Genomic DNA, 27,269 nt, shown 5'->3' on the forward strand with positions numbered 1-27,269 from the left:
CAATGGACTTACACTCTTCAGAGCTCCCGTTTAATACATGACCTCAACCATCAGTTTCCTAATTCCAAGATTCAGGGACCACCAGAAGCACCTCCCATGATCGCCATAGCCTGATGCATCCTCCTTCTGTCAACCTCCTTCTTCAACATAGACACACAGCTTGCCGCGGCAAGGATTTCCATCTCTAACCGTTCCTCCTTTCTATCCATCCATTCACGCAGATCAAGCATAAGTCGCCCTCCATTTCCAGCAGTACTTCTCTTGGAACCGGGAGTACGAAATCCACTGCTTCGCACAAATTGTCCAACCTTGCGTCTCCGCTCCTCTTGTTTCCCGCCTGCAACAGCTACCTTGATCACCTGATCGAGAATGAGTAGACAGTCGACTTGCTCGCCAACAGAGGCTTGTGCGGCGCGACGTTCGGCGCGGGAACTATATCGCCATTCGAAGGTACTGAGATGAGTTCGCATGACTACACTCCGGGTCAAGACACCTTTGCAGCTGATCTCTATATCCTCTGCTTGTCCGTTCTGTGATTCTGTTTCGAGACGGATCTTGGGAGGTTTGCCTGGTCCAAAGCGATATGTCGTCGTGCAGAGTGGTTTCTGTGCGCAATCGTTTGCTCTAGCTAGGAAACATGATCCTGAATTACGAGCTGGTCGAATAGAGACGTATTCTGCTTCCTCAATGTCTCCTGTCGGTGCGACGTTGAAGATGTAGATGGGATCTGGCTGTGGGGGTAGAGGCAGCCTGATGAGAGGTAATCCGGACGCTAGGATCTGAAGTTGTTTGGTAGGATAGAAGTCAGTTGCTTCGGGGTTTGATGGGTCGTTGTTGTATATGTCTGTGTAATCGGGGAGAGAGTTTGTGGAGCAGGATGCTGGTGAGATGGGGGATAGCTCTATGGCTTCGGTTGCTTCATAATCGGGAGGTAGATGCAGATGTGTAGAAGAACAGACATTATTGTTGAATACTGAGTGAGAAATTGACTCAGTTTTTGTAGCCATATTGTGTAATTTTTGAAAGTATTGATAAAGAGTGTCCAATTGTTCTGGTCTCTTGTGTAAGTGTCGTTGAACACTCTTCCACATCTCCATCTCCAAGGCGGAACAGGCGATATATATACTACACAGCTTCCCTTATGTCACCTGAGTATGATAATGATTTACAATTGGATCTTCGCTGAAACCGAAGAATACGGCGCAATGTTTCTCGGAGAGCCCAAGGCATCTTTCAGCCCTGTGGTCATGATTGGTGCATCTTGTGATCAGCATCCCCACACAGAACAATACGACGAATGCGAGAAACGATATGTGGGGGGCTTTGCTGAGGCAGTGCCGATGAAAGGAAGAATAGAGACGTAGGATGAGGTAATTGCACATATTTACCTTTATTACCAACGTCAGGGGCTTAACATTGCGAAATTTAGGATGTATAAAATGAATAGAGAGCCTAGAGAGCAGGTAAAGTAGCATAAAATAACTAAACCATTCTCTTTAATATGAGCAGTTTTGAGCTTTCTGTAACCCCAAGGACTACCTCGTCTTCATCTCACGCAACTCTTCCAAAGAAAGTAATATCATTATCAAGTTGCTCCTCCACCCACATCGGCCACTGGTTATAAACCTGGTGCTCTGTATCAATGCTCCGATTAAGATACTTCAACCACCGCGAAAAGCCAGGGTCAAGATCCGGCTTTCCCTCTCGCTGATCAGGAGGATACTTGTTAGACACGTTGCGCTCCTGTCCGCTGATGGGCGTTATAATCTCATTAATAGCAATCCAATGCGTATGGAGGAGCAGCATGACTTGATTATCCGGGTCGATAAGGGCTTGGAATGTGTCGTGTGGGAGAAGCATCCACCATCCGTATTGAGCTGTGTATGCTTTATACGCTACAAAACCAAATTAGGTGAATTTCAGTTACATTTGCGGTTTGGAAGACTCACCATCCCAGGAATTGACGTATAGCTTCTCGGTCATTGCCACAAGATGTTGATGGTACTCAAGCTCAACTCCCTCAGCACACAACGGTCCAAGGTTCGTAAGAGCCTCAATCGCAGAATCTGTAAATCCCTTTGGAATAAGCGGAAGACCTTGCATGAGAGGTTCAAGTAGCGAATCCTGCTCCTGCTCAAGCATATTCTCAAATATAGGTTTAATACCACGAAACATCATCTGCATCCCTACAATCATGATTCCCCGGATAAAAGTTAGATACTCGGCCAGTCCGTCCTCGAGGCTGACAGATTGAAACGTTAGGGCAAAACAGGTAGCTACCATGGCATTGGCTTCTTCATAGTTCATTGAAGATTTGGAAGTTTCTGCAAGGCGTTTCTTGATGGCTCTTATGGCTTTGATGCGATGGTTCATGGCTGATGGTAAGATGCTGGGGTCGTTTCTCATGAGTTCGGATGCGGAGAAGCCGAGGATGGCATGCATGAGGTATTCATTCTAGTAGTGTTAGTATGCAAGCTCATCATCGGTGACAGAACATACATTGTGGGCGATGCAGGGTATTTCGTGTGTCCAGATGTCCTCTTGTTTTAGAGGATGGTGAGGATAGCATTGTGTTAGAAAGTGCTGGAAGAAGCGCATGTCCTGAAGACTGAACAACGGAATCTGCTGATGTGGCTGCAATCCATCTTGGTTAGTTATGTATTGAGTCTAGCAGATGAATGAATACCTGATGAATGATCTGTGGCGTAGACGGATATTCGCATTTGAGACCAGTCTTTGTACAATGTCCACAAGCAGGGTGAGTCTCTTGACACTTGATACACGTTAAGACAGTAATAAACTAACTAGTATAAAGCACGCAACATACCTTGATACGCCTTCTCTTGCAGTTATAGCATCCCCTCCTACTCTTTGTATGACCTCTCCGCTCAAGTCTTTGTTTCTGAGCCGACGGTCTTCGAACAGCGACTTCGCTACTGGACCCTGACGTTGACCTTGGCGGTGTTGCTTTGTCTGAAGAATCCGAAGTTGACTGTACCTGACTTTGAGCGCTTTCGCTAAATGTTATATCGTCTGCTTGAAGAAAGGCGCTGTAGTCAAAGTCTTGGTCTGGAAATGATAACATTCCCGGGCTGAACTCTTGTGGCATGTCCATTGCAAGGTTGCTAGGTGTGATGCAAGTCTTGTAAATGATTGTATATCCATTCAAAAGTTGTCGATTACTTCAATCGGATCACTGACTCTTAAGAGGGATAAAGAAAGTGAGGTCTTGTCATTCACAAGGCATCAACTACTTGACAGCTTCAACATGGCGAATCAGCATATCATACTGTCACGTGTAGAAGCTTGTAGTGGACGATGCTATAAAGTGGCTTGAACTAGCTGAACAACTTGTTCTATCATTCGCCGTTGTCTTGATTCTCCCTAACAAACAGGGCGCACGCATGACGGGTCATCATTCAGCCGCTTTCTCGCATTATCATCCCTAATTGGGAGGCTGTGCTATGTAACTATTTACCTGTATTAATAGAAGTTGGCTTTAAGGTTGAGAAGTGGACATTGTGTTTTGCCGTTTTATTTGACAGTTGAATGACGTCTCTTTGCATGTTTCTTTAATAACTTAAAACCTCAACATCTCCAGCAATGAAGCGGGGCCCCAGACCTGATTAATACTGCTGCAGCCGTTGCTGGCGTTTAACTTTATCTCAAACTCACGGGTAACAACGACCCATAATTCAATATCAATGTCAATATCATTACTTTTGTTGTATTGTTTACACTTGCTATTGCCACAAGTCGTTGAAATTCATTCTGCCACCCTAGACATGGATATATTAAACGCGCGCCTATGATCGTCAACATCTCATTTCCCAAAAGCTAAAGCCCATCAACACAACGATTGGCAAATTATCCCCGCGTAGATCGCATTATTAGCTCACCTGAAGTTTTAAGCCATGTTACGGTGTGCTTCTATTTCAAGATCTCACTTATTTACCACCGTTCACCGTCTATGTTGATCTCCCTCGTTGGTTCAGTTGAGGCTCCGTTGGAAGATTGTCTTTGAGATAGCAGACTCGACTGCCTGACTACTGAGAATAATTAACTGTGACTTATTCAATGCATGACCACGAATACATAGTTATGAGATGGATATAGAACGGTGCAGAGGAGAACCATCTTGGAATATTATTCCTTGAACGCGAAACCCATAGTCCTTCTCGCGTGCCTTACCCTATACCCCAAGACAAACCAATATTACTTTTGGATTTCAACCTCAGATTGAACCGTGTAGTTCATGATAGATTTGTTATTTCGTCTAGTGAGACAAGTCCACTACCTTTATGGAGGCCTCTCCATCTCTAAGCTCTGTGGGTTCGCGACTGTGATAGTTCGTGGTATTCCCAGCAATCAAGCAAAGCCCCCAAGCCCCCAACTCAACATCCCCAGACCGCAGCGGGGACGCGGGAACAGAGCGCTCGTATAAACAACAACACTAATATCCCGCGGATATCGTACAGAGAGATTAAACATGCCTTCCAGAACTCATTGATACGGTGTATTGGAAGAACCAGGATCATTCAATGTGGAGAGCTACGGAGCCCTATTAAAAGCTCAACAGAGTCGTCTTCAGGGATCTCCTGACGCGATCTCGACCTAAGATAAGATGAGATGCCCCATAGGTCCATAACTTATGGGCTGAAATCATGATGATCAACACTGTCAACAGCCGGTCACTTGAGAGACCAAGCTGTGTTGTGTTTACAGTGAGGCTAAACCGGAGGTAAGCAAGTAAACAATCTAATACCCCTTAGTTTTGGTCAAAATCAAGAAACGAAGTGTGAACAAATTGCAACACGTCAGCTTGACCGCCACATGCCGATAGTTCAGTCGCCAAGACGAAATGAAGAAGAAAGTCCGTGGCACACTTGTTAGTTTGCCTGCATGCACAAAGTATGCTTAATTGCCTTCTCTTTGTGCCTGAATCCTGATACATGCAGGAAATGCAACCATTTCATTATGCACAGCAATCACAAAGACTATCACAAAGAAAAAAAAAACGAATTATGCTGATACACGTTAACAAAGAAGAAGAAAAGAGAAAAGAAAACCCTGCATTAGTACAGAGAGCGCATTGTGTATTTTTTCTTGTGCGTTCTTAGAACCACAAAGCCAAGTTGTCCAGGTGGAGATAACACGGTTGAGAGTGCAACCTTCCACCCTTGGTGTGCTTGGGTTGTTGGACCGGGGAATCGAGAACCAAGCTTTTTGAGCCAAAAATGGCTCAACCGTGGTTCGTCCGTTCCGTTTTCAGCGTAACCTTTGGCGGGATTACGGTGTACTCGAGGACCCGGATGCCAGAGTCAGTTCTCGGAAGGCAGGAGTGGTAGAATATAGACAAGGATGAATCATGAACTGTCATGTCTTGTTCGTGTGGCGGCGGGACGTAATTTCGGAAGCTGTTTCACGCGGCGGATGCTAAGTGACAATTAGGCTTAGTAGCCGACGTGGCCCAGCCCTTGTGCGATGGTTCAGGCGTCCCAAGAGGTTGGTTTGGGAGACTTTGACTTTGGAACAACTCCAGAAGAGCAAGCCAAGCCAGCCATTTTTTAGAATTTGATTTTTGGTGGTGGCAGTTTGTGCGTTGTTTATCTTGTGGGCGTCATCTCGAGTTAATCATGCGTCGTGGTGTGAGGCAATTGGAATGACCAATAAGTCCGGTGATGAACTGTAATATTGCAGATAATGCTTCTCGTGGTCGACGTCTTGCAGGTCGTGCATTCACGACCTTGGCTGGGGCTTGGCATGTGAATAAGCATGAGAGCAAGGCGAGCCATCATCAAACATCCTGGGTAGGATCAGCTGTCTGTTGCCCAGTACAGTGTAGGCGTTGTCCGACCGCTTGCTGTAAAGGCGTTCTCGAAGACAGCTGAACGAGATCCAACTAATTCAAGTGCCGGCAGGAAACTCGGTCGGTCAAGCTTTTGCAGTCTTGGCTTAATCTCTGCCTGAGAACGGGGACCGTTTGGTTTCTTATCCGTATAGCTTTGTGGATAAAGTGAGCTTTGATGTGGGATCGTCGAGTCAGTTTATGGGGGACGAGCGTGTTGTCGCTGCAGTGCGCTCTCGGTGTCAGCATCGGTGAGTTTACAGAGCACTGTACAGAGTACAGTGGTGGTAATTGTGCCCCAAAGAGACCGTACTGGATCATTCCATTAAAACATCATTGGGCCGTTTGCGGTCTTTTTCGTTTCCTCACACTCGTTTTTGTGTTCCTGCAGATTGGTGTGGTAAGGAAATCTGGACCTTCATTGTTTAGACCAAAGCCGGATGAAATAGCGTTGTTGATGGCTGTTTCAGTGCAAGCATAAATTCATCTGACTGGTTGTGCTTGTGGTTGTGCCGTCTAATGCATCCACTGCCACGTTGACCCATGTTTTTTTCTTTTGCTCGCCGTTGCTGTTGCTGTCGTTGACTTCTCAGTGAGAGCGGTCGGACCACCCAATCGGAAGGTGACTCTATGCAACCTGAGGCGCCAAACATGGATTAGGGGATGCCCCTGGCATAAGACCCGCTATATGTCAGGGGTTTGGCGTACCCGGACAAGGTTCCACTCAGGCACGGGCGCCAGGAACAGAAATATTCGGCCAATGGAAACACAAGAACCTTCCAAGCATCTCACCTGAGCCCACTAGAAACGCCCCAAACCGGCCCCTGCAGTGGAGGCTCTAAATAGTGCAGGTAGGCAGTCTGAGAAACAAAGATACCAACCATCAGGTGAAGACTCGGGTATCTCCATGGATCGTCAGCAGGCGAAAAGATACATTCCAGTCCACTCGATCCAAAGTACTCACCTTTAAACCACACCACTCACTGAGGCCTGCTCACTTACGAAGAACTCCTTGTTCTTAAACCCTCCAAAGGCCCCCCATTTGTTTCGAACTTCCCTTCCCCTTCTCTCCTTCATCTCGTCAACCCTCGCTCGATCAGTCGTTCGCCCTTCATTAAGAACTATCTATTTGCGTCTTCGATAGATCGCATCCACACACTCTCTAAACCGGCCGTGCCGATCACATAACTACCAGCTTACACCTCGATCTTTCGTGTGTCTTTGCTTTCACTCCTCAGTGATCAACTCCCCGAATATCAATCCACACTCATTACAAAGTCGACTGCCGACGATCCAAAACACCGGGTTACCTTCGATCCTTACTCAAACAGTCACTACATCAGTCAAGATGATTGCCAACAAGCTCACCGTCCTCGCTGCTACTGCTGCTCTTCTGGAGCCTGCTCTTGCTCTCGGCCACCGCCACGGCCGTCACCAGCACAAGCGTGACCAAGTCGTCGCTACCATCAACGGTCAGGTCGTCTCTTGGGAGAACAACTACCTCCCCGGTGGCCCTGCTCCTGCCGCTACCCAGGCTGCTTCCAAGCCCGAGGCTCCTGCTGCCCCCGCTCCCGCTGCCGCTAAGCCTACCACCGTCATCAAGGTCGCCAAGCCTTCCCAAGCTGCCAAGTCTGCCTACGAGGCTCCCAAGGCTGAGGAGAAGGCCGCTGCCCCCAAGAAGGTTGAGCAGGTCAAGCAGGTTAAGCAAGTCAAGGCTGCCAGCACCCCCAAGAAGGTCAAGACTGCCTCTGCTTCCGGTGGCTCTGCCGGTTTCTCTCACAAGCGTGGTGTCTGCTACAACAACGTCGACCTCGCCAACACCTTTGCTTCCAACTGTGAGAACTGTGGCTGGGGTTACAACTGGGACTCCGAGTCTGGCGGTCTTGACAGCGGCCTGAACTTCATCCCTACCCTCTGGTCTGATGATGCTGTCCACGTCGACCGCTTCGCTTCCAACTGCGCCAAGTCCCTTGCCAACGGCGCCAAGGCTATCTTCTCCTTCAACGAGCCCGACAACGGTGGCCAGGCTCACATGACCCCTGCTGCCGCTGCCGCTGCTCACATCAAGCTCATGAACCCCTACGCTGGCAAGGCCCTCATTGGTGCTCCTTCCATCTCCAACAGTGGTCTCCCCATGGAGGGTCGTGAGTGGCTCGAGAACTTCGTCAAAGAGTGTGGCGACGACTGCCACTACGACTTCTGCAACGTCCACTGGTACTCCGAGGTTGAGTACGGTGAGACTCTCTTCGAGCACCTCGAGAAGTCCCACGAGATCTGTGGCGGCAAGCCCATCTGGCTCACCGAGTTCGCCCCCAAGGGCTCCGACGAGGCTATTGCTTCTTGGCTCGAGGAGGCCATCCCTCGTCTTGAGGCTCTCGACTACCTTGATGCCTACTCTTACTTCAAGGTCGAGACCGGTATGCTCATGACCAGCGAGACCGAGATGTCCAAGTACGGTAGCGTTTACGCCTCCGCTTAAGCTTACCAAAGCTTAACGGTCGATAATGCCACCGGTTCTTTTTAACACTTCTTGTACACTCGCTAGGGGGATACCCAACTGTTCAAATTGGCTTTTTAGGGGAGGGGAGGATAGAGATTTTACATGGCGCCCGTTGACTTCTGTACATATTCTGCATCTAGGTGACTCGGATCTGGCTTTTTACAACACTGTTTAATCCAGTATCACCCGTTTATTCTATAAGGGTCATCCTACCTACCTTTTTATTACCAGTTCCGGGACCTCGCACGCTTACAAAAAAGGGGGCTTTGCAAATAGACACAATTTCCTGATTTAATGCAGTTTGATAGACCACTACGTACCTACTTGAGCGCGCAGATACATCTACGAGCTACGATGACAATGAACAGCGATTTAACTGCTCCAACCACCTTGAGTCTGTCCTCGTGATGAATAACTCATGTGATATTTAAATGTCTTGAGTGTACATCATAATGTTTCACAACTTAGATCTCTCCCAACTTCTGAATCATTTGACCGTTGAACAAATTTACGATCGAGATCATGTCTTGATGCATCCGTTAGGCTGGATGGGAGTTAAGGAATGTTATGCCATGGCGAAGCACGGGAGATCTGCATCTGAGTCTTGTCGTTCCATCGACAAGACCTGAGACTTTTATTCCAAATTTAGTCACCTACTCAATTCAAATACCTACTTTAAGTTCATTGACGGGGAGGATCAGCTACGTGATGTCAATAACTAGATATCCTCGCCACAATCGAGCAATGTATGGCAGAGTTTTGTTAGAGCTTCATGAGCAGGATCGAAAATGCAAAAATATATAATTAGTTGAGCGAGCTTATACAACGCTCGATGATATCTACAACAAACACTTGGGTATTTCGCTTCCACCTCTATGCAACCTTTTGACTGTCCAAGAATCTTACCAACGCCCCTCCCCATTTGTAATAGACCCAATATAGATCCTTCTCTATAAATTGTTCTCGTTATTTATTCAGTTCATTGGTCGTGAAAAGGAAAGTGTTTTTGTTCGTTGTTGCTGTACTCTGCCACCTTGAATATGGGTCTGTGTCGGCTCGGCGGCATCCATTTTGTCTGGGGAATAAACCGCTGGGCGTAGTGGGAATTCACGTTCAGAATCGCCAATAGTCTCGATATCATCATCAAGAAGGCTTCCTTCACGGCCGGGTGTAGGCTTGATTTGACGGTGGATGGTTGTGGTAACGACGACACCACTGCTGACCTTGGTGACATCTGAGCCAGCATCGCTTGAGAAGGCGATGGCACCTGGGGATACGAGATTGGTCTCATCGTCCATGTCATGACCGTTGTTGGGAGCCTTGGATGCTCGGATGTTGCTCATTGGATGAGCAGCTGATGATTGTCTGGCAACGTAACTGTTGTCCAGAGCAGCTGAGTTGGCCTGACTGGAGGATCCGGCATTGTCACGGGAGGTGACCCATTGAACGACAACAGCTGAGAACAGCACTGAGACTTGTTAGTTTGCAGTTTGCAAGTTTCGACTTGATACATACCATCGCTGTTACAGCACATAAGACACACCCATCCGGGCTCACCGTTGAGAACCATCAGCACTGTTAAATTTCTACGGAGTTTGTTAGTACAAGTTCTAAGAGAGGGGTAGTAAAGAACATACACAATACTGCTTGTTAGGGTGCAGCAAGCACCGACAAAAGTTCGCATAGCGACGTTACGGAGACGAGAGTTGGCACTAGTCTTTGGTAAGTTCTTGAAAGAGTACAGGTCTGGGCTTTTTATCAGCATGTTTTGTCATCTCTCTAGATTCTCTTCAACTTACTCTTGAGGGGAATGAGGAAGAGAATGGTCAAATAAACGTTGACGACAGCATCGAAAGCGATAAGGGGAATCATTGAGATCTTTTCCATTCCGATGAAGCATTCTCCGTTGACGATTCTTGCGATACGACTGGCGACCGATTTGGTTAGTCGACGGAAAGGAGAAAAGAAGGAAACCCGTGGTTCCAGGGGCTGGCTTACAAGATAAAGTTCATTACTACAACAACACCATAGCCGACCAGGAGAGTGATTATGTTGAACAAGTAGAGTCCCGAGTTTCGTCTTCGCGTGGTAGAGCTTCGGATAACGTGCTGTTTACTGTTAGGCTTCTTGATTGACTTTCGACTTGTGTCCGTTACGTACCGCTTTCTCAACGAGGAAGACATAGATAAGCTGCCTTTTTGTTAGTCATGGTTTCTTGTGGCGCAATATACGATGGAACTCACAATTTTGGTTGTTACATAGCAGACCAGGCATAGGATAATTGCTCCATGGCAAATGTTGAAGCTGGTGTTGAGGCCAAAAACCTGTGTAAGAATTGCCGATGTAAAGACAAAACCGTATGAGTCGACATAGATGATCAAAACGACTGCCAATCGTTAGTACTCATACGCTCCGAATAGGATCATAAATGTACTCACGCCAGGCAACAAACGGTAACCTTGCCCACGACCTGACTGCAGTAATTCTCTGAACTATCCCATCATATATGTCAGTCCCAGCCCCAGATATTACCCGAATCGTGGCGACGACGTACAGAGGAAGATTGACAAGACTGAGACGGAGGCAAGCGAGACGATGACGGACATAGTGTCTCCGCCTATAGGGGTGGGTTTCGGGATGTGAGCCTCGCGAGGCATGATGGAGTTTTGCGGAGCCATTGTGTATCGAGTATATGGCCAGGAAGATATTCAATTCAGGTCAAATGGATGCGAACTGCACCTTTCGTATACAGACCTGTCAATATATGATCACAGAACCAAGACAAGCAAACCAGAAATTAGTAGCGGCGAACCTGAGCGTATTATAGAAAGAGCAGTCGAGAACGAGACAAGAGTCAGAGACTCAAACACCAAAAACCGTAAGTGGCATAGAGTAGAGAGAAAGACAGTGCTAAAGGTAGCTATGGCTTTTGGTAGCATAGACTTGGTTTAGTCTAAGGAGATCTAGCCAAAGACTAAATAGTGGCTATTAAGTAAAGCGATCAAGCCACGAGTCTCATTTTCCCGACAGTGCGGTGCAGTAGTCGTCCCTTCCTCACAGTGTTGGTCAGCACCACCTAAAATATTTACTGATCTCGAGAGCACCTGCCTAACGTTAGGGTAGGTAGGAAGGAAGGAGTGTTAGCCCATGATGCATGAAACTGCTAAGGGGTCTAGCCAATGCCTTAGACAGTCTACTACCAGCCTAAGCTTTTCATCATCGTGTTGCTAACTAACCACGAGCAATCCTCTCAAAACGGAAATAATCAAACACTCGGAGCTGTTGAGACTACCGCAGGTACAAACGTTGCTGCGTTCCCCGATCAACATCGATTCTCAGGGACATTTCACCAGGGATTAGTCCACCGATCGGCGCTCTCAAAGCTAACAAAGGTTAACGAAATGTCACCAACCACGAAGGAGAAAATGAGAGAATAAGGTTCGGACCCGTCGTTTTCTGAGGAGCCATCGACGGGAACCCGATCGAGTGGATACGGGAAATAGGGGATATTGACGAATGAACAAAAAGTTGCCCATCAAAGCAATCAATAGCGGAGGACCCGAATACCTCATGTCCTTGGCAGGCTGGCAGGCAACTGTTTTACGTGTCCATGGATTCAGGGAATAAGCCTGCTCTGTCGGTCCCTTCCCCGACAAATCAACGAGTGTAGTCTCTGACATGGCTCAGGAGAGCATCATCGCCAAGGCACTGCCTAGTATGCTTCAGGTTATGTCGATGGCGAGCAAATTCCCATTTCGGACTATTGATATACGGGCTCATCGAGACCATGGCTCAGATTTGTCACTGGACAAATATTTGGGTTGAATGACGACAGTTCCTGTTCCCCCATCAGCAACGGCCTTTTTCTCAGTTAATCTCCTGGAAATTACCTATGCAAGATCTCCTGCCATTGGTGATTGTTTCCAACGGTAGATATCCTGTGGCGCATACTGCGTGGTGTACGAATAAGGAGCGAAGCCGACTGATTTCGGGTGACAGGACACTTGCTAACATCGCCAGCGCATTGACCTAGCTCTGTCATTTGTCAAGTGCAAGCTAGGCACATCGGAAACGAATACCGGGGCCGTGCTAAGGGTATTTCTTGGTCCGTTGTAAGTCACGGTCGATTAAACAACGCCTCATCTATCAAGACATCTCTGCCGACACACTGACGATTTTGTAGGATGAGATGACGATTGCCGAACAATTACAGAATGATACTTGCCAGATGAGGATAGTAATACACTGGAGCAGAGACTCACTGAAGTCCTAGAGGAAGCGAAAACCCTCCCACACCCTCGGAACCGATCAAGACCCTTTCTCCCGAACAATGTACACTAAATCTCCCAAGCAAGATTGGGTAAGCATGATTCGGAATCATCCCAAGGACCAAGAGTCAGAAAAACTTAATGAGTCAAATGATTTCCCAAGCCTTGACTCAGTAGGAATTGAGAAATCTCTGTCTCTAGGTACGACGTTGCTGTTGGTATTGTGGCTGATGTCTTAAAAACAGAACCACCGGGTGAGGCAAGCTATCCGTCCATCTACTAGGCAAGATTAAACTCTCCAAGCCCCTCTTCCCCTTTTGGAGTTAGAAAATAGGCAAAGGAGAAGAAGGGTTAGTCAACCGGATAATTATATCAACTCAAAGACACTACATACATAATAGGTAAATGGTAGGAGATACTGAAGACTGGGCGCCGGGCTCGACCAGGGCCTAGTTCAGATCCGATCAAATTAGTTTGATCTATCCTTCTCCACATCAGATCTATTAGTTCTGAATGTTGATCTTGACAAGTCTGTGCGTTGTGTGTTTGTCTGCAACTTATTCAGGCTGTCAGAATAAATATGACTGGATTAATGAGATAAGATGTCCCCTTTATTATTTACTCTGTATACACAGACGTCTTCGTTGAAATTATTGATAGTATAATCACACAAGGATCAAGATAATCATATAATATAGTAAGAGGTCTAGTCATATAACTTAGTTTAATTAATTATAGTATTAATTAGGTTTTACTTTAGCGTTTTAACTTTATATTAAACTCTTAACTATATATATAAATTTCTTCCTTTATAAACTTTAACTTAAATAGAGTTTCCTATTTAAGCTACTATAGCTAAATATATAGAAAAGCTATTATTTAAAATACTTATACTTATCTTTAATAGTCTAAATAAATACCCCTAATTCTATTAACTATAGCTTATATTAACCTATTATATTATAGAATATAATCTCTTTTATTATAAGGGTATTCTTTTTCTTAATTTTATAATATAGTATATAAAGCTATTACCTTTCCTATTAAATTTATTATAAATCCCTCTAAGGGATAAAAATACTAGGGAATTATAAAACCTTATAGTTAAATATAGTTAACGCTATACTATTTTTAATTAAAAGTCTTTAGCTTATAAAGATATATTTTAGCTTTATTATTATAAGATTATATAAATCTTAAAATAAGGCTAAGCTAATATATAATACCTTAATAATCTTATTATATATAATAAAATTACTTTATATATTGCCTAGCTATAAGGGTATAATTATAAAATTAAATAATATAATAATATAATATTAATATTATAATTATAATTTAAATTAGCTTAATATATTAAATATTAAAAGTAAAATAATTTACTTTTTTATTATTATTTTTACTTTTCTTTATTAATAATTTTATTATATAAAGAAGAAAAAAGTATTTATTATTATTTTATTATTTTATATAGCTTTATTTTAATATAGAGTTTTATTAAAAGCTTATTTAAAAGTATAGCCTTATAGCCTTATAATATTATTAAATTATTAGATATTTACTATTTAAGCTATCTTATTTCTTTATAAAATAATTAAAAGTCTTAAAGATATAAATAAATATATAGACGTTATTAATCTGCGGCACCTACGTAAAGAAAATTGATCCCGCTTGTTGGAGATATTTAAGGTTTGTCTGTGCTGGCTGATGATTATCCTTTGTATCCGTAGCTGAAGAGGTTTACTTACCTGTAGCGTTCGACTCTTTTTTTTTTTTTTTTTAAATACATCGTGACACATGTAATGAACATTGTATAGGATCAACAGTTAGAACATTAGAACATGAGACAAATATATTGAACAATTACTGTGTAACTGAAGTGAAATTGATACTAGCTTGGTGCCTCGTTGAAGAAAAAGCTATATTGGTATCTGCTCCAATCTTGAACTATTAGATGAACAGCCATTACGACATTCAAACCATAGCCACATCTTTCTTCTTCCCATTAAACTCTCCACCGTCAAGCCGCAACGGCAAAACCTAGAGCTCCTGAAGCCATTTCTTTCCCCTATCCCCAGAAAGTTGGCACTACAGGACCCTGATTCGTAGGGCTGTTGGTTGCGAGAAAGGACCCTTGCAAATTTGCCAACACACCACCACCCGCATCGTGTGTTCCCCACGGCGGACGGATGAGCCCTTGGACTGCATTGCCGAGCCCCGTCGGACACTTGACCCATGACCAGTGGGTTGGGAGGTAGAGGTAGGCTGAATATCTCCGTAGCATCGATCGATACTGTTAGTTGAATGCTAGCTTCACAATTGGGCACAGATCTACTTCGAGGCTTCTTGTAATCATTGTTCTTGTAGAGCTCTCAATTTCGCATCAGTATGTAATCATCAAGGTATCATATTTCCAGAAAAATCTCACGAATTGATCGTCAGGAGATGCAAACCCTAATGTGCAACCCTCCAATAAACGCCGTACCATGCCGCCCATTTACCCATCATTCCTCAATTCCAACGCCGAGCTCGAACATTCTTATCTTCCATCGCAACGGTCGGTCAAGGGATACTTGAGGATATGCGCCCCCTCATCATTTCGAAGCTTCGATCAGCCTGATCTGCGGTCTCAGCCTTGAAAACCGTATCGGCAGTGATATAGATCCTCCAGCGCCAATTTGCGCCATGGAAGCCTTTATTCGGCTCCCTAGTGTCCGCGCTGGTCAACTTCGTTCTCCATGGCTTGTGCTCGGGTGCGAATTCGAAACTTATCCCTCAGCCTTGCCGCAAATCGTGCACTTTGGCCTCGGGAATCTCCATCGGCGGCTTCAGCCACGCTTGCCCTTTCTTGGTGATCATTCTCATTAGCTACCGTCCGCATACGCCTCAACGCATCCATTTGTTCTTCCACGGTTCCTTCTCGAAGGCGGTTAATATCAAATAAGCGAGATAATCGGTTACGATGCGACGACTGAGGTGCATCATTCTCTGCACCCTCTTCCAACACTAAGGGTGGCGGCAATGAACTGGAATCGCCAACAGCCCCTTCTTCAGGCGCAGCGCCCTTGCCTGGTCGTAAATCATAACGACTAGAAAACATGTCAGTATGTGCTAAATTTGGTTGCTGTACAGTGTCAAAAACTTGACTCACCATAAAGGACACGTGCCCGACACGTTGATCAACCACGGATCAACACATGCGGGGTGGAATTGATGCTTGCAAGGCAAAACACGAACATCTTCGCCAACTTTAAAGTCCTCTGTACATATGGAGCATTGTTGGCCGCTCGTCTCGTCTTCGGCACCTTCGGGAGATGATGACGTTCTAGCCGCGGCTGATACGGCATCGGTGTCTCGGGCAGCTGCCGTAACTGCGTCAGAACGTTGTGTGTCATCAACATGCGACGTGGTTCGTTGAGTTGCAGCATCATGTGCTTCCGAATTTTCCAGTTCCAATTCTGGATCCGGTTTTGCCGGTGTATTGTTTCCGAACTTGACAATTGGGAGAGTATCCAATACGGCCCGAGCCAGTCCCTTAGCCCTGCTCTGTCTAGGTCTTCCACCAAGTGCACCTCGTGGGCCGTATCTTTCAGGGTATCGATGCGCTCTAACTGCGCCTGTCGTAATGATGGCAAGAAAGAGAAGGGTGATGAGACCGGTGATGGCGTACAAGATGCTCATGGCAGCGGTATTGTTGCCTCCCCTATTCTCGTCTTTCGGTAGCGTGTTGTCTGTATTATTGCCAAAGATGTTGCCCTTGACGATTTTACCACTGCTAGTACCATTTAATAGATTCAAGGCTTGTGTTGCCTCGCCCGTATCGGCCATAGATAAGATGCTCGTAAATTCAAGGTCGACAGCTCGACTGAGAGCGCACCACGTGCTCGATGTAGAGTACAGAACGATCGCTTTGATATGTGGCTTTTGCATTAACTTGTTGAGCATTTTGTCTGGGCCGAGGAAAGAATTGTCTTTGGGCTGGTCGCATGATAGATAAGCTATGTCGTTTTCCTTGTTGACCTTGTTGTAGTTGGAAGAATCTGTCGCAACCATATCGCCATCGAAATCCACAATCTTCAACAAAGCATTAGCAATTAACCAGGCGAAGCGATTTAGGGCAAACGCACTTTGATGTAGCGACCGGTTGTGTCGTTGAGGCCCAAGTTTGGCGTAAGGGGAATGACAGCAAACTGCAATCCAGTTGCCGACAAAGAGAGTTGCATGGCATTGGCTGTGGCCCAGTCGGGAACCTCAGTTTCAGGCCAAGTAGATACATCGTCGTCGTTGGCGTGAACGGTGGTGGTTAACGTGCAGGCGAGAATGGAGAGAATCAAGGCCATTCTGCCCGCGCGAGGTATCGTTATGGATCTCATAGCTGTAGTTTATATGTGACGTCGGAGTAAGGTGTGTTGCAGTCTAGCGAGGGTGTTCCAAACGAAGATGAGGCTCAATATGTCGGCTGGGGTTTAAATGTTTGGTCTGCTCGGAGAATATGAATAGGCAGGGATATGGTGGACGCGGTTGGACTCATGGCCATTAAATGTCTAGATGGAGGAGCGGGACATTTCGATATTGTAAAGCCAGAGTCGGACTTGGTACTTTTCAGCGCGTCGTATGGTATTCACTGGTAGGTTTCTTCAAGAAGTCGTGGATCGTGGAGTGAGACAGTAAAAATTGAATTGATGGAGGAAGGAAGGATAAGTTAGGTTAGATAGATTGGAAGGAATCAAAACCGATCCTTCCTGCTCATGATGGGCACCCCAGGAAGGTCAGGTCAGGTGGATCCTGCCCCCCGACAAGGCGAGAGCGGAGGGACCGGCAAATCCCAGCCAGTGAAGATGGAGGAATCGTATACCAAGACACTAAAGGGTCACTATAAACTTGGCATTTATACAGCCGACGTCGTCGACACGAATTCACTGACGTTGATCAGGTTATCAAAGTCAAATATTGCTTTTCTACACTGATTCTTTTGTTCAATCTACAAAGAATACAACCCAGCCATGTGCATGTGTCAAAGGGAGTGCATCATATCCGTCTATTCCGGAGATATAAAAACGTCCATGCCAGCCAAGTTCTTGGCCGCCGTGATCGCGTGAGGGGAAGCCGATCTCTGATTGATATGTATCTCGGTACAGAGTATAGATAGCCATTACCTACCCTTGTCGCTTTCCTCTACAGCTTGTGAAGATTATGTATTCAGAAACGAGAAACTGTATCGTGATTCATCGACCATGCGCGGTATATCACATGTTTAACCAAGACGAAATACCAAGCTTCGCTTTCACTTACACGGCGTTCTCAAATTAACAGAAGTACTGCAGAACTGCTGTCTCATCAATAAAATGCTGCCAAGTAATTTTGACTCAGTTCATTTCTTGGTACTCGGCAACTGACAGTGAAAATGACAAACCAACAACCACACCAAGACACTACCAAGACAGGCACAAGAGACTTCTATCGTCATAACCTCCGGAATATCGGAGATTGGAACGTAGCCATCCACCACAATTGATAGATAGGCTTACGTACATTACACCAGTACATCTCCATGCGTGATATCTTATACGACTGGTTGTCGGTATAGCTCGGAAGTCACTCATCAAGCCTGGTGTTGAGTTTAGTACTATCGCATTCATAGGTCAGCAACAATGAGAGTCATTGCATACCATAGTTAAAGAAGTCGAACGCCACAAGAACGTATCGTGAAAAGCCATTTGCAAGTACCGTTATTCACTGCTGAGACACTGCCACCAACGAAACGGCCACATCTCATTGAATATGGCCGTTACACAAAAGAATCCAAACGTCGAATAACATTTATGCATATAAAGAGGCTGAAGTGAGACTGTAAGCTGTATTAGAGTGTGAACAAGGTGGAAATTACTTTCTATGCCAACTAGTAGAAGTTCTCAGAGTCCATCTTCTCAGTCATAAGTGTGTTATTAGGAATGCCGCATGCGAAAAGTAAACTTTATTAAGGTATATGAAACGGATATTTATACATAGCATTCACGTCAACGTGTTGATAACGCTGAGAATTGCTTTTTAACCCCGGACTCCATACACGATGTGGGATCTATCAAGCAGAAACTATCTCTTTACTGATCATATCTATGACATGTCCGACTAAGGGACGGATAGAATCAACATTTTATAAGTAAATCTAACGCTGGAAAGAAATCAGTGCAAAAGGACTCGTGGAAAACTGGCAGGTATAAGATTACTCTCAGATGTTTGGCTGAGCTGTCATAGAACTATGGTGAAACGGATGCAGCATCATCAATTCGGCCATCCACACATTATGCTGTCAATCAAGCAAATAAAAATATCTCATTACATGCGTAATGAAACAAATTGGAACCTACCTTGAAGTTGCCATACTCGAATTGATTAAGCCCAGGCACCCGATGTTCTTATTCAGGAACACAACGCGCTCATATTGATTCAGTACAAATTATTCGTCGTAATCCCTCACGTGCAAGCAAAATGTCCAGCGTAAGATAAAGTCTGTATTTGAGAGTTTATGAGGTGAATGTGTACAAGAAGCATGAGGCTGGAGGAAGTGACTGTCTTGCAACACCTGGTTCCTGTTCCAATGACGAAGAAAACACATATGTCTCAACTCTGGAAACCGATCAAGCTAATATAACTTTCCAAAAGGAGACATGGATTCTATCAAGAGTATCTGTATATGGCACTTTTCTTAAGAAAATGCTTCATGTAGTAGCTATTCATGGATAAATGGTCTAACCTGCCCTTCTTCAGCATGTGAATCGGAACTCCAACATTACACATCTAAACGGCTCGCCAGCAAAAAATATCCCACCCGATTCTGTTATAGTCTATAGAGACATGAAGTTCTATTGTGGTAATAATACAAATGAGGTCTATTCTTGGTTGCAAGGCACAACAACTACAGCAGACTTCTAGTAGTGGTAGATGCCATGAGGCTCTACGGTTGATGGCCCAACACCTTAACATGGCCAATATCCAGTGTGGCTTTATTGTTTCTTGACAAGGAAGTAAAACTCATCCATGCGGTTTCAAAGATATACCGTGTTGAGGTTAGTCAAGCTCATACGGCCAACACTTTCTACCTAAACGATTTAGCTCTTTGCCGAACAAGAACACCAGAACTCCAGATCAGAGGTCAGCAATGTAGACGACAACTCTACACAAAAGAGTAGAATATAATAAAAGTCTTTGAGGTCGAAATAAAGTTATTGACATGCCTCCGCGGCGTCAATGCCATAACTCTTAGATTGGGAACCGGGTTAATCGACAAATGCAGGGGAGATGATGTGGCCATTGTGCACAACATACAAAGGTAACGCAAGCAGAGACGAACAGAGTCAAGCACGGTTAAAACTGATTCATTTGGATAGAACATACATCGTATCAGTCATATTTTCCTCAAAGCACATTGCGTGCATCTTGAGTGTAAGTGAGGTATCTACCCTGTATCACCAGGCCTCTAACCCCAAAAGCATCCCCTTCGGACGCTCAAATCTCCTCCATATCCTCCAAGTCATCAAGGGCAGGAAAGTCGCCGACCTCGACCCGCTCCGGCCTCACAAAGACACCGTGCTTGAGCTCCGAAGGCTCTCCCCAGTACCGCGTGCCAGCAATGCTGCCGTCGTTTTTGCCAACGGGTTCGTCCAGCCTGACTGCAACCCAGCTTCCGAGACCGCCGGGAATCTCCTTGACCTCACCGACGTACTGGATGACGCCGCGTCGAGTATCCTCACCGCCAACGCGACACCGGCGGCCTACAGCAATGCCCCGCGTGGCCACCTCTCTGTCGAGAGCGTTGAGCTTGGCTTGCTCGTGGCTGGGGGCATCGGGGTCGAAACGGCCCAGCTTCTGCGACTTCTTCCAGGCAAGCACCGAGTCGGACTTTTTCTCGTACTCCTCCTCGGGCATGACATACTTGTCAACGCCCGCGGTATCGTTCAGGTTAATACGGGAGGCCGGAGGCCGTGTGTCAATTACCTGAAAAAATCCCTGTCAGCCTTATCCAAAGCATTGGAGAGCAAAGAAAGGGTGTTTGGTGGTATTGGCGACAGGTCCCTGTCACTTGCAAAGCTAAAAAAAGAGAAAAAGACGATGATGATCGTTGGGTCCTCTCTTTGATCGAAACAACTCAACGTATGTCCACCGCCTCTCCCGCTCGGCCCCCCGCCCCTTCGCCACTTTGTCCAAGTGCCAGCTCAGCAAACAGCGCCGTAAAAGCTGACGAAGCTTGGAAACCTTGACCTGGGAAAGGGAAACAAGCTAAATGCAAAGGATAACTGGCGGCGAATATAGGGGGGAAACAAGACAAGACAACAGCAGGTCAAGGCTAAAGGTACAGTACTAGAAGAACAAATGAGAGAGGCTGTGTGCACTCTGACTTACATGAAGTTCTGCATATGGGGCCAGGGGAAAGTTGGACAAGTGGGTGTCATCCTCGTTAGGCGCCTCAATGGCGATAGCGTCTGCGCCGGCTGTAGGCTTCAGCGAAAGTCGCTGACAACCCGGTGGAACACCCGTGACAGTCTCAAGCTTTGTCTTGAGCTGGGAGATGGACCACGAGGGAGTGATTCGACGCTCCGACTGCGCGAATTCAGAAATGACAACGAGCGGGACGTCTGCCATAGTGAAAAGATTGGCGGGGTATGTGATATATCGGTGTGTACAGTAAGTAACTCTAAGTTTTTTGATTAGGCAGTTAGTCTTTTGGCTGGGCGTGTTGGCAGCGGTCAGGGAATTATTGCGAGACGCCTGCGCCGCATCAAAAATAGAATTTCAGAATCACCCACCGATTAATAAACCAAAAGTGGTCTTTTTCGTTTTTCGTCCTTGTCCTTGTTAGAAGAAAAAAGAAGTCGAGCTTTCTTTCTTGTCGTTCTTTGCCTTTGTTTGGTTGAGAAACGATGGGGATGATGGAACTGGAGTAAGTGTGGTGGGGTTACGGTTATGCAGTCCAGGGTTCGACGGAAACACCTATTCCCATCTAATATGTGCTAAGGCAGGTCTAGCAAGTAAGAAAAAGAAAGAATAAAAAAGCAATTGAACCTAAAAGAGACTGAAAGAAACAGAAAGAAGTAAATTACGGTCAGAACCGAAATATTTCAGGGCTGACGCATTACAAACACAAAGTCTCATCCATCACATCTCATATGTAACGTTTTAGATTGGTTCGTTCTTCTTCTACTGGAAAGGGTTCAGGATCATCATGTTAATATGTTGGTTCGTCATGGTCTAGAAAAAGGCAGTTAACCACTTTAAAAGCTCTTACTAATAGATGGACTATCATCTGGGTACCGAATGTTCAGACGGTAATTAGTGCGAACCAGATTACCCGCATACACAATACCACACCTCTGGTTACCTATTATAGTCCTCGAGTTCACCTTAGTATCACTGTGATAGGTCGAGTGGAGTAAACAAGCGTATAAACAAAAGCAACTACCGTAACTTGCATTATCGTCACCAACCAACGAACTCCTCCCAAGCGTCGGCCAACTCGGAAAGTTTACTGGATTGACGAAATTACGGCATAAAGCTGATGATCCATAAAAAGCATTTATTATATACCTGTTCGAATCTGGTATGCAACTCATCAGCTGCCGAGATAAAAGGCAATTATCGTTCGCATTCGTCTCTCTGAACCTGGATGCCAGACCCAAAGATCGCCCAAGGACCCCAGTTTCAGAACTATGTATAGGCTATACGGATCTGAGATACGCATAGCTCGTCGTAAATAACATTTCGTGACTACACTCAGCCATGATCTGATCGACAGAAGTCATCATGACAAACTGCACGCCCCATCAACTACTTGAGTATCCACAACCCGGCTGGCATATCTAAACGTTCGATATCGCCAAAGCGTTTCTTTCTCTCTTTCTGTAATAGTATGAACCAATTTCTAGTCAGTACCTTGCATACTCCACTAGCCAAATCTGATAGATCCAGTCTTGTATCCTTCATATTGACAGATAGATGTACGGGCTTCCGCCGCCGCTGTTACTTCCTTCAGTCCGGGTTTGCAACTCCCGTTCCACGGACCCGAAACAACTTGCATGGTTTATCCTTATTGAATTCTGCGGACGATGCCCCTCGCTGCAGTGAAAAATCGAGAAAGGGCGTATTTGAAGGATAAGTCCTGCGGCTGAAGGTGCCGGGAGAACAATGGTTGTCGGCAATAGTTGACCATTGACTTCTATGGGACCGGCCTACCCTCCAACATGTAGATCATGGCTCCCCGGTCTAATATTGTATACAGCCAAGGATAACAACGGCAACAAATAGACTCTGAATACACTACCATGACTGCCTGAGTACCTTGTTAAAGACATGACAACTCAGCACTTGCTTTGCCACACGCGGAACTGTAGCGGCATGGCCGACCTGCATATAATCCGAGCTCAGTGTTGTGTTTGTTGTCTTATCGACGGAGTTGACTGTTATACCCCCAGATCAAGCTTGTCCGCAAGCTAAGCAACTCATAGCTGGCCATGTCCTCTTGTTTAGCGGGTGTACGTGCTTCAATTGACCAGCATAAGGCTGACAATATCCGAACGGAACAAAATGGTAGTAAGATTGCCAGTATTAAGATAAGTTTTGGTACTCCGCAAGCTGAACTAAGATCTGAATTTACGCCAGACTTCAGATGCAAGGAGCCGTGCTGCCGTTCAAACAACCGGGGATGAAACGCTTTACCCTGACGTCTAGATATTCCATGGGTCCCCCCATGACACGTCACATCCCACCCACCAAGGGTTCGCAGCAGATGATTTCCAAACTGAGTGGCTGAATCTGGGTTTTTCTAAATTCTGCCACTTATCATCCAATTGCTAGATTGCCTCACTAAGGCCGGCCCGGTTATCGATGTGGATGATGCAGAGGCCATTGTCTGATTGTCATCGAGATGCGTGACGTATTGCAAAAAGAGAAACGCCGCTGGACGCCAGACATCCAGGTTAAATGTTTACCACGTGATAGAGTCGAATGGATAGTCGGACATATGGAAGTGATGTCGACAAGGCGTTTGCTGTAGTGTACTTGCAAATTCCCTCTCGGATCACGCTGTCTTCCGGTGTAAATCAACAGTTATTGAACAAAGTCTTGTCCTGTAAACTATTCTTACCTTTATCGGTAAATGGTAAGCGTTCACCGCTTTAGAATAGGGAAATCGTATAAGCCGTGAGAGCGGGGATTAGGTTGGAAAGCTAGATAGCTCAAAAACCTGGACCGGCGTCTAGCGACGTATCTTGATAACGAATAATTGTAAGCTCCCGATCTATGGAGCGTCTGTCTCGAAACACGCTGATCGACTGTTACTGTGCTGTACCTACCGTAGTCGCTCAGCTTGGCCAATCCTCTCCATCGTTTGACACGGAGTGTGCATATCGTAGCAATATCCTGGACTTTGGTTTCTGTCCATCATTTAGCTACGTTCGGTATCCAGTCGTTGAGACTCCACACACTCGGTTCAGCGAGCAAGCGAATGACGCGCGCAGACGAGCATGGTTGTATTGGTCGAGCTTCGTGTGATATACTTCGGTTGACCGTTGCGTAGTTATCGTCCTTGGACAACGTGCCACTTCAGCAAGGCCGGAGCAATCTGGTCTACGCTTATTTGCCAGCACTGGGCGACAAACTATTCCGGAGACAATCAGTAGGCTCGTGACGTATCTTTATGAACCCCGAGTTTGCCGGCTTTCTTTCTTCCCACCTCCAATTCTCCGCAGGAACGTGCGTGCTATGCATGAGACCCTTCAGAATGTTCCAGCCATTCAAGTCTTGGCAAGCTGGCCCACCAGTGGATTGGAAGGTAGCCCGAAGGAAGACATACACATGCGCCGCAGCTCACTTGACACACGGTTTCGGCCTTGGTTCGCCCTTGGTTCGTCTCAGGAAGTGTGGCCTTTAGGGCCTGTCCGAGCGAAATCCGCAATGGCACATCCGTGAACCTTTGATGGTGTATGGTAGAGATTAGGTGGGTTAGCGTGGCTCGAGCCCACCGCCTAACAGTCCGTCCCTTTAAGCACTTCAAGGTACCCTTTTAGCATATTGATATAATAAACAATAGTCGCAGAAAAATTGCGTTGCGGTGAGAGAAAGGTGTGAAGAAGCAACTCGAAGTAGCAAATGAACGGGTGAGTCTTTGTTCAGGCATCGACACCTACACTGACCGAATCTAGTATGCCGTCATTGGGATGAATTCATATCAAAGATACCATTGCCTTGGGCTTGGCCGCGTTTCAACCAAACTGATATTTCATACCAGTCGTCATCATGGCTTGCTGTTGATGACAGCGTGCATTGCTGCCATATTTCTTGTGCTAGAAACACTTAGCATTAACCGTGCCTGCCCAAGAGCTAGAGCCAGAGCCAGAGCCAGAGCCCTGGACAGCAGATCTAGTTCGTCTCTCCACATCACCCTTGCAACCCAAAGACATATATATGCAAAGAGTTGGAAGTAATACTTTAGCGAAAGGGCAGCTTCCTAGCCAGTTAGCCCGACAGAGGCGGAATCGTGCCGAACAGCCTGAAAAAGGAAGCATGAGTTGGAAAATTCTTCATCGAGGTGGAGGTAGTGTGGCGGTCACGACGCCCATTGAGGTGGAAACCCTGCCTTCTGCTCTCTGACTGTGGGCAGGAGACGACGTGGCAGTCCCAGAAAGGCTCGGAACCTAAGCCCTACTATATGTGGGAGCTAGACTTATGATGGTCTGTAGTAATAGCAACATCCAGTTCATCAAGCATTGCAGGACAACGGATGGCGATATGCGATCTGAGAGGTCTGCGGGGCAATGGTTCGCTGCTGTTGCATCATTAGCCACACTAGCAACGGCTCCGTGTAACGCCATCTTTAACTTGACCCTCAACGTGCTGTGCAGTTCGAGTCGAACATCCAAAACTTCTAGACTGATGAACCCAATAGGTGGCACCTCCAAGCCTTATGGTGTTATTCAGGTTCGCAAACGCGAGTAGTGTCGGGCCTCAATAAATCCATCATGAGAAGCCGCCTCATTTCTAAGCAAAGGCAGGCTTTTGGCCACTCTAACGCTCTTTATTCAACATCTGCTGATTTCATATCCCGGATTGCTGTCTTTACATGTGTGTGTGCATTTCAGACTCTTACCCGGCTTCCAGTGTACGGATGCAACAGCGCGCAGACCATCCTCTGGTCGCATGATGCGCACTCAACAACTCGTAAATAACAAGGCATGACCCATGAAACTAACAGAATTGGCTATTAGCTGCTCAACGGGTCTTGGTGTCAGTCTTCTCGGTGTACCAGCCCCCGACTGATGATGTGGTAAGTATGTATGGCCGTGCAGGGCATTTTAGACAAGCTTCTCTTGAATCTCTCTCTGACCGCCAATTCATCACAGGATTGGATGCTTCCCAGGGATGTTCCTGGTGAAGAGTCATTAGCGGGCACGGCGTGGAGCAAACGACGACCCGTGGAAAAGACGGGACGGAGCATTTAGAAAACAAGATGGTATATTGACTCTGAAGTAGGAAGCCTCCCGTTTGTGAAAACAAGGTACAGCGTACGGATAGTGTCCAAGTGCTGGTTCTGCCAGCTGTAAAAGTGTGCTGACAAACGCTCTCTGCTCCACCAATTGATCACTGTAGGCCGGATGTTTCAGCGGGTCATATCATGGAGTAGCTCGGGCCGGGCCTCTATCAGATCGGTCTCGACATCAAACGTTTGAACAAAAGATTGTCGAATCGACCATACGTAATAATTTTGCAAAAGGCCTCAGCCGAGCAAAGAGGCGTGTCTGTACCAAGAAAGATCCGTGTGTGTATCGAAAACGTCTGTGTCAAGGCAGAACGGGAGTAACGCACAGACGATCATTGGGCTCGTTCTTGGAGTGCGAGCCGTTGTCCAAGTGAGGCAAAGCTTGAGAAGTTGGCGATGGTGTGGACTAGTTCGACTTGCATGGGTTTGGCAGATGTCAAATGAGTCCTGAATGGGTTTCTACTAGCCATAAAGGTCCGAGTTCGTGGGTGTTGCCCTGAAAGATCGACGATCACTAAGACCAAAGGTGCTTTGTATTCATGAGACGAAGGATGAAGTTTGTTCGGGACACTTGTATCAGATTTTGGAAAAGCAATTCGGTGCGTACCATATGAGTGCTCTTTCCGTCTACTTCGCGATATTTTGGCCTGGGTTCAATTCAAAAGGAAAGTGCGGATGCAACCGACGGCAAGGACTAGCATATTGGGCATGGAGGCCCCTGCCTAACAAGCAGGTACTCTGTAGGTGAGTGACTCTTAGGAAGGCAGGTACAAGTTGATCATGGCGTTCATAAAAAAAGCTTCGCACAGCTTAAAGCGGAATAGTAGGTCCTTATTTAGGATTTTGTCAACTGAACAAGGCTAATAAGGGTGTTACGATTGGCTATTAGTCGAACACCAGTAGAAATGTTCAATTTAGGTGAGCCCAGTCAGGCCAGTACTGCAGTCAGTAGAACTACCTGGAAGCTATCTGGTACCTGTTAGTGCGGAAGTACATCGAGCCGAGCGCAACCGCAAATCACGTCCCGATGCAAACATCTCCACTGTACTTTAATTAGCACGGGTAGAAGATAAATGGCCATCTCCAATGAATTCGACTTTGGTTCTAGCTTTCAGCTTGTTGCTG

At 46.0% G+C, this 27,269-nt stretch overlaps 6 protein-coding genes across 6 annotated transcripts; 1 reads left to right on the forward strand and 5 right to left on the reverse strand.

Annotated features, from left to right (window-relative positions):
• Positions 1-71: 71 nt before the first annotated feature.
• On the reverse strand, positions 72-1,007 carry FSST1_003117 (uncharacterized protein; the record flags this gene model as incomplete). Its single annotated transcript, XM_083229168.1, has 1 exon — positions 72-1,007. One exon carries the CDS (start codon positions 1,005-1,007, stop codon positions 72-74), a length of 936 nt encoding a protein of 311 aa, XP_083086547.1.
• A 544-nt stretch (positions 1,008-1,551) lies between these two features.
• Positions 1,552-3,115, reverse strand: FSST1_003118 (Zn(II)2Cys6 transcription factor domain-containing protein; the record flags this gene model as incomplete). Its single annotated transcript, XM_083229169.1, has 5 exons — positions 1,552-1,895; positions 1,950-2,454; positions 2,500-2,634; positions 2,687-2,773; positions 2,828-3,115. The coding sequence occupies 5 exons, from the start codon at positions 3,113-3,115 to the stop codon at positions 1,552-1,554; spliced, it is 1,359 nt and encodes a 452-aa protein (XP_083086548.1).
• Positions 3,116-7,196: 4,081 nt separating this feature from the next.
• Positions 7,197-8,327, forward strand: FSST1_003119 (glycosyl hydrolase catalytic core-domain-containing protein; the record flags this gene model as incomplete). Its single annotated transcript, XM_083229171.1, has 1 exon — positions 7,197-8,327. One exon carries the CDS (start codon positions 7,197-7,199, stop codon positions 8,325-8,327), a length of 1,131 nt encoding a protein of 376 aa, XP_083086549.1.
• Positions 8,328-9,322: 995 nt separating this feature from the next.
• Positions 9,323-11,026, reverse strand: FSST1_003120 (uncharacterized protein; the record flags this gene model as incomplete). The annotated part of the gene is made up of 9 exons (XM_083229172.1): positions 9,323-9,816; positions 9,864-9,934; positions 9,986-10,094; positions 10,148-10,275; positions 10,347-10,456; positions 10,509-10,538; positions 10,592-10,734; positions 10,787-10,840; positions 10,903-11,026. 9 exons carry the CDS (start codon positions 11,024-11,026, stop codon positions 9,323-9,325), a joined length of 1,263 nt encoding a protein of 420 aa, XP_083086550.1.
• A 4,297-nt stretch (positions 11,027-15,323) lies between these two features.
• FSST1_003121 (RING-H2 finger protein) lies at positions 15,324-16,989 on the reverse strand (the record flags this gene model as incomplete). The annotated part of the gene is made up of 3 exons (XM_083229173.1): positions 15,324-15,705; positions 15,768-16,690; positions 16,744-16,989. 3 exons carry the CDS (start codon positions 16,987-16,989, stop codon positions 15,324-15,326), a joined length of 1,551 nt encoding a protein of 516 aa, XP_083086551.1.
• A 3,133-nt stretch (positions 16,990-20,122) lies between these two features.
• FSST1_003122 (CAP Gly-rich domain-containing protein) lies at positions 20,123-21,256 on the reverse strand (the record flags this gene model as incomplete). The annotated part of the gene is made up of 2 exons (XM_083229174.1): positions 20,123-20,611; positions 21,017-21,256. The coding sequence occupies 2 exons, from the start codon at positions 21,254-21,256 to the stop codon at positions 20,123-20,125; spliced, it is 729 nt and encodes a 242-aa protein (XP_083086552.1).
• Positions 21,257-27,269: the final 6,013 nt, after the last annotated feature.

The sequence above is a fragment of the Fusarium sambucinum genome, chromosome I (assembly GCF_050947815.1).
Source record: "Fusarium sambucinum isolate potato_lamoka chromosome I, whole genome shotgun sequence".
In the NCBI taxonomy this organism is placed as follows: domain Eukaryota; kingdom Fungi; phylum Ascomycota; class Sordariomycetes; order Hypocreales; family Nectriaceae; genus Fusarium; species Fusarium sambucinum.